Source organism: Rousettus aegyptiacus, unplaced genomic scaffold (assembly GCF_014176215.1).
Source record: "Rousettus aegyptiacus isolate mRouAeg1 unplaced genomic scaffold, mRouAeg1.p scaffold_m13_p_2, whole genome shotgun sequence".
NCBI lineage: Eukaryota > Metazoa > Chordata > Mammalia > Chiroptera > Pteropodidae > Rousettus > Rousettus aegyptiacus.
Window position 1 is genome coordinate 52,103,349 of NW_023416295.1, and position 12,094 is coordinate 52,115,442.

The following is a 12,094-nucleotide window of genomic DNA, read 5'->3' on the forward strand; positions in this document are numbered from 1 at the left end:
AGAGCTGCATGCTGTTTTCATTCTTGTTCAAGAATCCACAGGGATCCTAACTTAGCTTTTCAAAATCTCACATCACAAAATCTAGTGATGTGGCAAGGTTTTCTCCTCACTGCTTCAATATCACCTCTGTCATTTCTAATACAGATTGGAATATTCTAGCTCATCTTGGTCAATTGGCTTATCTCCCCCTCTGGACAGCTTCTATTTTGTAATGTAACCTGTGAAAAATATTATTCTCTGCCGTCCGCTTGGAAGTTCTTCTCCAGTCCTCTCCTCTAGTCTATGAACATTTGCTCCTTTAAAACCCAGGCCAAACCCACTGTGTTTAAATGCTCTTTAAAAACAGAGTACTACACAGATGATTTCAAATGCATTTTCTCATATTAGGGCAAAAGAGGAAAAAGTCAATGAATGAGCTGCTTATTTTTGTCCACAACTCATGCTCATTGTGCTCTCAAGATCTAACGCAAAGAAACCAGGGAGTCTTCCAAGACAGCTTCATCTACTTTTGCTGACTCCTTTTCTACATGACCCATCTTCACAAGAATTCATTTTGTACATTTTTTCTCTTTTTCCACTTCAGATTTATTGAGATATAATTTACATAAAACACTGTGTAAGTTTAATGTGCGCAACATGTTGATTTGATATATTTATATATTGCACTGTGATTACCACTGTAGCAAAACATCACATAATTACCATTTCTTTTTGTGTGCTGAGAACATTTAAGATCTCCCTTACAACTTGCAAGATATAATATAGTACTGTTAACTGTAATCACCATGCTGTACATTATTAGATCTCCAGGAGTTATTCATCATATGACTAAAAGTTTGTTCTTTTGACCAACAACTTCCCATCCCTGCCCCTGCCTCTGGTAACCACCATCCTACCCTCTGTTTAAATGAGTTCTGCTTTTTTAGATGTTTCATACAAACGAGATCCTATAGTATTTGTCATTCTCTGTCTGATTTATTTCACTTAGTGTAACGCCCTCAAGGTCCATCCATGTCGCAAATGGCAGGATAGTTAGTCTTCATTCTTATGGCTGAATAACATTCCACTTTGTGTGTGTGTGACATTATTTTTCTGTTGACATGAGTGTTGCCTTTAAATGTCTATTCTCTACCTCAAAATAGATTCAATGAATTTTCAGACTTCCTCAGATGCAGCCTCTGAGACTCTAACATGAAATTAAGCACAATGTGCTTAAAAAAATCTGTTCATAAAATAAATGTATACAGAGTAACCAGCACATTCGAAGGAATGTTCTTTTGAGATAGATACCTTAGAAAGCAATCTGGCATTTAGCACTTAGGTCACTTCTAATTCAGTGTTGTTTTCAACCAAATAATGCTGCCTTCCAAAGAGCTCAAAGAATGCTAGTTTAACGAGACCATCAAATAATCTTGGGCCACAAACTTGCTTTTGTTTCTGTGTACATGTATGTGTTGAGAAAAAGAAAGGTTGCAGGTGGGATTGAAAGAGAGGTGAGAGAAACAGATATGACATGATAATGTTAATAACAATTTGGAATCTGTGTGCCAGGCACTGCTCTAAGCACTTTACCTGCCTTAACTCATTTAGTATGACAAAAATCTCATGAAATACCTATTATTAAATCCATTTAACTGATGAGGAAACCGAGACATAGGAATGCTAAATAACTTGCCCAAGATTACAAGTGAGGGTGTGCCCTAAGTCACAACAATGATATCAGACTCTACAGTGTGTGCTCTTAACTGCTATGATAATTGCATATGTAAATTGTTTTCTATATTTAATATATATTGATTAATCTCTTGTGTTTATTTTATATTAGGCACTAGGTATATCAGTGCACTAGGCACAAGTCTTGATCTCAAGGGATTGGAATAAAAAGATGAGGAATCTAGTAATTCAACTGAATTCATGAAGATTTCCTAGCTGAGAGTGAACACAAGGCACTTGAGAGGATATAGAAAGGGCACCTAGAGGTGGGGCTCACGGTGGGGTGAGGAGAATAGACTTTTACATGCAACCCTAACTCTGAATATGGAGTAGCAGTTAGATGAACAAGTGGAGGCAGAAGGTATTAGTTTCAAAGGCCCCAGATGAGTCACAGCATCCATTGGCCTAAAAATTGCCCAGATGACTGGACTTGGATGCCCAGATGACTGGACTTGGATGAGATCCCTTCCTGTTTTGGTGGATAAGCAAAGAACAAAAAGCAAATAAAGAGTAGGCCATCAGAGGGCAGCTCCTCTGTTCCCTTGCCTTAGCCACCTTGTAGGCGGATAAATAATGATAACTCATGACTTATTTAATAATCTTTATCTTATTATACATTTATCCTATATATGTGTACATTTATTTATATTGTATTGGAAGGATCTCAAGGTCAAGAGCTCTGATGTGTGTGTGTGTGTGTGTGTGCGCGCGCGCGTGCTCGCTTTGTTCCAAAGATGATAGTTAAGATGGGCCTTGGTTCTTGAGCCACTGTGTAAATTTGTCTAGACTCACCCTACAAATGAAACAAACTGTAACTTTTTTTAAAAAAGATAGAATCAAAACATCTTAATTTTGTAAATCTCTCTGAAATGTACTGATAAGTATGAGTAAACAATTTCCAAAGCCCAATGGAGTAAAAACTCTTGCCCATTTAAATACACTTGAAGGATGGAACACACTACTCTCAGAATCTGTGAATGATTCAGACTGCTCTGGGTCATGTAAAAGTAGAGTTCAAATGAAAATCAGCTTTCGATCGTTTTTGTTTTTTTGTTTTTTTTTTTTTTTTAAATCATGTAGTGAATGAATTCCACTACAAATTCCACTGAGATGTAATTTTTGGTGAATTAAGTGCCTGAAGAAATGCAAATGATTACGGAGAGGGAAATGATACTGAAAATGTGAATTAACTAAAATACCAGAAACAAAACAATACGAAACCGCACAAAAACAACAACAACAAAAATATACATTTACAGCAGTTAAAGGTATTCTTAGTAATGAAATCTCCTCATTATTATAACGTTATTAATGCATGTAAAAATGATTGTGAAAATAAGAATGTAAAAAAATAATTCAATTTCATAAACACTTAATTACTGTCTATCGTAACGACGATGATATTGAGAATGACCCAAGATACCATATAGTGAAAACCAGGCACTGAACTTTATTTACATCATTACCTCACCTGATTTTCAAACAATCTCATGAATTTTTTTTTTTTTTTTTAATAGTTGAGAAAACTGGAGTTTTGAAAAGATAATTTGCCAAAGTCTGGTTGCATAGTTAATTAGTGATTGTGCTGAGACTAGAACTCAGTTCTACTTGACTCCAAAGTTTGAGTCAGACTTGCAAGACTGGTTTGGAGTATAAAAGCCTTAGAAAAACTGTAGAGAAGAAAAAGTTATGTTGGAGCCAACTCCAAGAGCTGATCTCAGTGTTGCAGAGCAAGAGACTAGAGAGCAGTACAAGCTTCCTTAGAATTAGCTCATTCAGAAATGAAAAATATGATTCAGACACAAAGAAAAAGCTCAGAAAGAAGACAGGAAACAAGCTGAAGATACGACCACCTCCCCAGTTAGCATTTCCTTTGGGTGCTTATTTCGTGGGCATGTGGAGGTAGCCGTTCTAATAGAGATGCCATAAGAAGCTGGTCCAAGTGACAGCTACCACTGTTAAACTAATGTGTTACTTTTGATTTTCTTAGCTGCCTTTTAACTCATATGCTCTGACCTGTATTTAATCAGCATAGGATGCTCCCTAATTTTGCAATAATATATTAGTTTTGGTGATTGGTTTCATGTATATCTTCCCCAGTATAATGTGAACATATTGAGAACAGAGACCACATCTGTCTTGCTCACCACTATATCATCCCCAGCACCTTGTTAATTGCATTCCCATAATTCTAGATAACAGTCTAAAAGAAATTACTTAAACAGATGGTCTCTGTACATGCAAAAGAGAGCAGTGACTATTAGACTATTGCTTAGGCTCACTAGAAAGAATGTCCATTTGTTAAATTAAAGTCCATGCAGAACCTTAACATGTAAAAGATAAAAGTGAGATAAAATCTAAAAGTGTGGTAAAAGCTGAAAGTGAGAGTGAGGTACACAGAGCTCTGACCCCATGGAACACAACTGAAAACCACTGGTCTAGTCCTGAGATTCCTTATGTTCTGGACATGGAAGGATGGAATGTGAGCTGATTAATGAAGGTATGGTTGGATACATGGGTTTTTAGTTAACTGAACAGTTGAAAATGTCTCTAAGAATAGTGATGCTCAGTTCTTTTGCACCACCTGTGAAGCCAGGAATGAGAGATGTGGCACATGTAGGTCCTGGCAGTAGCAGTGCTGTCCTGGAGATGAGTCTCAATGGAGGTCATGGCAGGGGGTGAGGGGAAGCTCCCCCTTTCCTCCTGAGGAGCATTACTCTGAGAGTATATACTGAACTTGGCCTTGTCTTATTAAATAAATAGTTTTAAAATCATGTCCTATATGAATACCTAAAAAGGAGACATCACATCTTCAGATGACAAGAATAGGTTTATTCGAATTAAAAAACAAAACTGTATTGATTGTTCTATGTATGTCATGTCCGGCACTAAAGAGGATATTATAAAGTTTTGATTTATATAGTAATGCACTTACCTGGGTTTTGTTTGGTTGATTTCATTTGTTTGTTTGTTTTTTACTTACTACCAGCTTAATATAAACAAGGACATTGATCGAGGTTCTAAAATCTACTTTAACTTGAGTGTATACTATGCATAGGGTATCTACAACATGGGATGGATAATGTAACATTCCTATGCTGGACAGATCCCAATATGGAGTACCATGTCTAGATCAAGTACCATATTTTCAGATAGATGTTATTAAACAGCATCACATCCAGAGGAGGATAATCAGGGCAATAAAGTGTCTGAAAACCATGCTCTAGAAAGACTAGTGAAAATAACGAGGGACATTTAAGTCTACAGAACAGAAACACATGGAACCCATATAATTTGTTGTCCAAATATTTGCACATCCATCAACACAGCTTTTAAATACTCGGGAGTTTAAAGAATAGGGACAAAATATATTCTGTGTATATGAGGGTAGACTTAGGGTCAAAGGGTATAATTAGATAATAGGTTGGTCAATGTAAAGAAGAACATTCTAACAATTAAAGCTGAATAAATGAAATGGGCCATCTCAAAAAGCAGTGTTCTCTAAGTTGCCAGATATGTGCAAATATTGTTTATACAATACATATAAGATATGATTTGGTTAAAGGAATTCTTGGTTTAGTGGTATGAATTGGATAGATGACCTAGTCACTAAGGTCTCTGGAAAGCTAAAGGAAAGCATTCATATCATTCAGATATTAGGTCAAATTTTACAGTTTGATTCTTCAGCTCATTTACTATTAATTGCAGGTAGCAAATTGGAACCCACTTAATAATACCCTCAAGGAACCAGAAATGTTTGGCTGTTTTGTCAGCTTATAAGAATTTTAACAACCTGACTTTTCAATGAATGTTTGGCTTACATTTTACCACAAAAGTCACCAGAAAAAATAATATTAACATATAAGACATAAACTTTTCATACATTTCTTTATTCTCACTTCTGGTTTAGACAAACAGTGCCTTTTTTAGTAGTGGCTACTAAGGCAAATGAATCCAACAGTGTGCTGCTAAATATTTAACAACTGGATCTCTGGCGAAAAAAAAATAAAGTTTCTAATTTTTTGTCTTTGTCAAGGCCCATGGTTTAAATATTCCTATTGTGGCCAATTTTAAGCTACCATTGAGAATAGATGTGCACAATTCGCTTTAAGTGAATATCTTCTGCTAGCTGACTTCAGTGCACTACTGGATGCACCCCACATTTTAATCAGGAGAATCAATTCAATTGATTCCTCATGAACTAGAAGATCAGTGTATATTATACGAGAAGAACGTAAAGATTTGCTTACATACGCTCAATTGTTCTATTTAAATTAAAATTTGAGCAACATTTTGAAAGAACATATTCTTAAATGTATTTGCATTTGCCCAGGGCTGAAGCCCAGTCTCTTGGTATCCATCACTTTGGTTAGATATATTTTCTCTATAATTGTCAAAACAGGTTGTGCATATGATATGACAAGTATTTGGGATCTCAAAGCTTTCCATTTGGTGTTGGGACAGGCCTCCATTCATAGATGCGTTCTCAAAGCACCAGCAGTAAGTATTCTCTCAACTAATCTCTATGGTGTCTAACAGGGTAGTTCTGTAGAATAAGAGGAGTTTAAAAAGTACCATGACTAGTAGACATCGACCTATCTAATAAACAACTCTAACATGAGCAAATAGTTAAAAATATATCCAAAAATTTGGAAACTATAGGTTTGTGATAATAGCCTGTGTCAATTAGCTCTCACGAGCCCCTAACCCTTCTACCTCTTAGGGCATTTAGGATGTTTACCTGGACGTTAGTCAAGCCATAAGACTGTTGAGGGATACAAGAGGCAGAGATAGAGGTGAAGGTGGAGAATTATAATGTTTCATGGGAAAGTCACTAAATAAATAAAGCACAGTCAAAAATCTAAGATTCAGAGTGAAGAAGATTTAGGTAGAGATTTTTTAAACATTGCTAATTAAAGGAAGAGTTACCATCTGTCAATTCTTTTTTATGAGGAAAGAGATCAAGCAACTAAACATTCTTCAAGGAACACGTGGCCGAGAAATTGAGAAAAGTTATAACCCTGGAAAACCATGGAGATGGTACGAAAGTTGAGAGAGCCTTGATCTCAGAAAGGAGGTGAAGAGCAATCCAAGTTGAAAAAAACATCGAGAGAGGCCAGTCAAAGCTGTGAAAGCTAAATTAAATGTCCTAGAACAAGGCAGTGGAATCCAGTACGGTATAACCCAGAGGCAATTGGGATATCAAGGCTCTTTGGAAATACAAATACCTGCCTAATGCATTTTACAGATACATGTGAAATGGGAATAAAGGCTAATGTAATTGTTCAACAACATGGTGCAGATGATGAAATCTAAGCACTTAATTTGGAAAAGAGTATGGTATTAAGATGACTACATTGATTACTGTGAAGGGCATGACATGTTTAAATGAGCTTGACAGAGAAAAAGAACTGTGCTCCATAATTTAGAAATCCAAAGCTAGTTATTTCTTCTAGGAACATGTATTTTATTCAGTCAGTGTTCTCTATTATTTGATTTTAGACAGTATTTGGAACACCAACGCCACAAACAAAAAAGACACACTTGAACTCCCAAAGTAGAATTGTATTTGTTCTACAAATCTAATTGTATATATTAATGTGTCTTATCTCATAATTTGATTGACATGAATTACTAAATAAGAAGCAATTTTTACAGTAAAAAAAAACAAATTTCTATCTTATTTTGTTTCTAAAATATTTATTATAAGGAAACATCAAGAAGTGTGGGTATTTCTTTTTACTAATCTTTCAGTATTAAGGCCCCATTGTATTCATGGATTCTCTATCTGGAACCTAAAGAGACATTCTGAAAAGACACAGTGGCATAGTAGAAAGTGAGACTTCTTCTTACTGTTTTAGGGCTGTTGGTTCTCAAATAAGTTAGAAGGTTCCAAGTCCAATGAGTTTCTTGTGGTGTTTTACCTGGTCTTCATAGAGAGGACTTTGCAAAGTATTTATCTTGTCATATGCTGTCTTCTCTCTCCTTAATCAATAGGCAATTCACTTCCTGTCAGAGAGGACCACCTCCCGGCAAAACCAAAGTGGCAAAGTTTGTTTTTAACAAGTCTGCTTTCCTCTTTGGACCTTCCTGCTGCCCCAATGAAAATAACAAATCAATTTAGCTACATTTGTTTTACTACTCTAAGGTATTTTCATTTCAAAACAAATGTTATATTAAAAGTAAAATTTCAAGTATCAGAGTGAAATTCTTAGATTGCTAATTTTAGATTTTGGATAGCTAAATCTTACACCAGTATAGTCAATGATATTTTAAAACATAAATGTTAATGTTCTGGAGGAATTAGAATGAAAATATATAATATTTTCCTCCATTAATTCGCCTCAGATTTTTTGTTGTTGTTTAGCAAACTGGTCCACATTGCTGGTCCACTTTTATTAGGTTCATGTGGCATGTGTTTCTGAGTTTCTGAATACTTTTGGCATACTGAGGCTAAGGTGAAATTATCTGAGAATCCCATTATCTTTCCTGCTTGATTTCGTTTAGAAGGAGCAATGATATCCAAATGACTTTTGTTTACATTTTCACCAAAAGGGAAAGATGTATGTTTTCGCTTATCAGTGACAAACCAAGACATGACATACATGTGGATGACTGACTCTCCAACTTCCAACATAAAGCACAATGAAAAAAAAATATTACTAATAGAATGTTCTTTTTGCTTCTTTCCTTCTTCAACTTGCTTTTTTTTTTTTTTTTAAAGCATAGAAGTAGCTGAATACAAAATATAGTATCAGAATATATCACTGCCTGGTATGGAGTAAGGTTCCTGTAGGTGTGTGGCTCCCCGTAACATTCATCACATATACAATGTGACTCAAAGTTCACCACAATAAATCTTTGGGTTTTCAGATAGAATTATAGTTCCCCAGCTGTTAAAACCACTGCATGCAGTACTAAACCTCAGAAAGGGAGGACTCCCTATAGGTACAGAGATTGTCTTTCCCAATGCCTATAGGGGATAATCAATTAATTTTAGAATAGGAAGTAACAAGATAATATAACCAGTGTTCTGTTGAGTGAGCCAGATATTTAACATCTTTGTGCTTCTCTTTCTTTAGTTGGTCTCATAATTTACCTATCCCACTGAGACTTTGTTAGGATTAAATTAACTAATGTTTATAAAACGCCTGGCAAATAAAAATCACTTAATGAATGGCAGCCATTACTACTGTTCTGCCAACATCTGAATTTGAAGAATAACTTCACTCTTTAGGTAGTGGGTAGAGTCTGTTTGCAGTGGGTTAGAAAGACAGAGGGTAGATTTCAGAAGCAAACCCAAGAATTATTATTAGATAAAGCTACATGCAAAGCAATCATGAAAAACAACAATAATAATAGATTATTACCAAGAAATCTTAAGGGATTTTCAATGAAATCTGTCAAAAATACCACCAGAGGAAATATGAGACACGCTCTAGGGTGATTGTATCCAGCTTAATTTAAGTGACTGCCTCTTGTACAATTGGGAACAAGGCACATAAATTGCAAAATACATAAAAACAAAGTGTTTTGAAACACACAGCAAACCTCTGCCAACTGACTTTATACTGGAAACTAAAGGTGCAGTTAACAAAGGTATGCCGATGGTGCTTCAGCTGCTTAACGAGTGACCTTTTATGTTAAGTACCCTGGATTACCTGGAAAGATTTCTTTTGTTGCTGGATAATAATGGGAGAGCATTTCCTATATATATAGATAGGTTGAGGGAGCAATGCAAATACAGAACATGTCTGGTCGATGAAGATTACTAAAATATGTTTCTCTCCACTTAATCTCTAATGTGGCAGAATACTAGCTATCTCTACCTGGACAAGTCCCTGACATCTCTTTAAAAATGCAAAAGCCTCTGAAAATCAATAACGATCTCAGTTATCTACGCCCCCCCATCCCCCAGAAAACCTGCTACTCTTTCTGTATTACTTGTTATATCCTTGTCATAGAAAAAGGTACTATCATCCACAACCCATTCAGTTTTGTAAGCCAGAAATTTAGGAGTCATTTTTGATAGTCCCCCTTCTTTTCCTTCCAAATCTAACCCATCATCAAAGACTACTGATTTTACTGCCTGAATTTCTCCCTCTGTCCATCTCTTTTCATCTCCTCTACCATCAATCTATTCTAATTTACCATCATCTTTCTCCTAGACTATTGCAACAGCATCTTAACTGCTCTGACTCCATATGCCCCCTCAACATGGCTGCCTCTACCCCAAAACCATTCTCACATCACTAGATAAACCAGAGCATATTATCCTATCATCTCAAGCCATGCTTAAAACTGCTGAATGACTTCTGAAGGCCTTAGGGTAAAGAGAAAAACAAACTGCCTTAACACAATCTACAAATACCTCTTTTATCTAACTCAACTCTTTTTGACTCTGCTCCAGCCACACAAGCCTTTGTGTGCTCACCATACTTCCTCCTGCCACAAAGCAGCTTCTGCTCTTCTTGTTGCCAAAACCAATCTTGCCAACCCTTTTCGCCTAGTACCTGTTTAGATTTCAGTTCAATTGTCACTTCCTTGAAGAAACCTTCCCTGACCTTCAAACCACATTAATTCCCTGTTATACACCTTCATAGTGCCTTGCAATCCTCCTTTACAGGACACAATGAAGCTGTGATTTATTTTGTCTGCATGATTAATATTATTCTTTGCTATTAATATGTAAGCTCCAGGAAAGAAGGGACTACATCGATTTTTGATACCAGCTAGCCCCAGCCCAAGAACAGGGACTACAACTAAGCACTACTTAAACATACACAGTTATAGAATGCATGAATAAACAATGTCAGGTAAGTCATCCACGTTGCTTTCAGTACAGAGCCTATACCGTTTTAACAAAAGCACCAGCAGGCAGGCTTTTGTGCAAAAGGCCCAGTGTGGTCTGTGAATATAAATATGAAAATGATTAACTTAAGCAAACTGAGGAAAGAACACAGGGTTTTGCAAAAAAGTGAGTTTCTAGTGTTGTTTACCTTTAGTTTTAAAGAGTTCAATTTTTCCTCCCTGAGGTGTTCTCTCAACATCTCCCGATGAAGCCTCTCCTGCTCTCTCGCAAATTCGCCAAGCGTGTACTGGCGCACGCTGTTATGGCGGCTGGACATGCCCAGGGTGCTGCCCCCTTGACTGGGCACGCTCGTGAAGCCTTGCCTCCTGGTGAAGTAGTACACGGTGACACAGCTAAAATGCACATTCTTAGTCCTCAGCCGCTTCTCCCTTTTGAGAATGGAGGAAGCTGAAAGAGAAAGAAACAAATTCAGTGAGCACCTAGGGCAGCAGTTTTCAGATGAGATGAAGAATTAGAAAGTGCCGCTTGATGATCAATCCTTTCTTGGCTGCGAGGCACTAATAAGTTGGAACAGATTTCTATTTCCTTTTAAAAAATGTTTCTAGCTGTGGTATTGTAGACTTTCAAGTCCTTCTATAAACAAACTTTCAAGTCTAAACAAACTTTCAAGAAAGTTGCCAAAAGGCTATGAATCAGTGGCAGAATATAATTTCTCATTTCCCCCAACCTCCTAAGTTTTGGTTTTATGATTTTTACATGAGTTGCATAATACTATAATCAGAAAAGACATATACTACCAACCTTCACACTTTGGATCTTATTTTGATATGCAGAGCGCTTGGCATAAAAAAGTGTCTATTTAAAAATTTTAGAAAATTTCAAAAGCAACAAAAATTCAGAAAAAAAGCTTACTAGCACTATTTAGATATTTTTATAATCAAAATCTAACAAGGGTTCAGCTTAATAAAAATTCCACTAAACAGCATTTTAGACAGTGGGATTTTAATCCAAGTACACATTGGGACAATTGAAAATGTCATTCGATCTTTTTTTTATCAGTTACAGGGACATCAAGATGCCCAGAGCACCATGGATGGTTGAGATACACATTGTGGTTGACGAAAGAGAGCCACACATTATAACCATGACCTTTTGTAGTTGCAAAACATACTAGGCATCGTCTAGCCCAGTCCTTTTATTTTATAGTGAAGTAACCCAGGCTTGCAGAATTTGAGTAATTTTTTTCAATGTAGATAATTAGTATCAAAGCTAAACTTAAACATAAAAGCTCCCAATCTGATGTCATATTCTATGTTGCTTCTCCACTGGGTAAGGAAAGGTACATTGAGGAGAAAGATTTAGAATCAGATGTGCTGAATTGTATCTCCTCACCCCCAAAATATGTTGGAGTCTTAACCCTCAACACCTCAGAACGTAACCTTATTAGGGAGCAGAGTCTTTACAGAGGTGATCAAGTTAAGGTGAGGTTATTAGGGTAGGTCTTAATTCAATGACTAGTGTTAACATATAAAAGGGACATTTGGACAGAGACATGCACAAAGGGATGTT

At 36.3% G+C, this 12,094-nt stretch overlaps 1 protein-coding gene across 4 annotated transcripts in view; it reads right to left on the reverse strand.

Moving 5' to 3' along the window:
* Positions 1-12,094, reverse strand: part of CSRNP3 (cysteine and serine rich nuclear protein 3) — a 169,118-nt gene that overhangs the window by 15,637 nt on the left and 141,387 nt on the right. For all 4 annotated transcript variants that reach the window (XM_016156342.2, XM_016156347.2, XM_016156361.2 and 1 more), the window contains one exon: positions 10,713-10,972. In XM_016156342.2, coding sequence (XP_016011828.1) covers positions 10,713-10,972 — 260 coding nt within the window. The remainder of the gene's footprint in view (positions 1-10,712; positions 10,973-12,094) is intronic.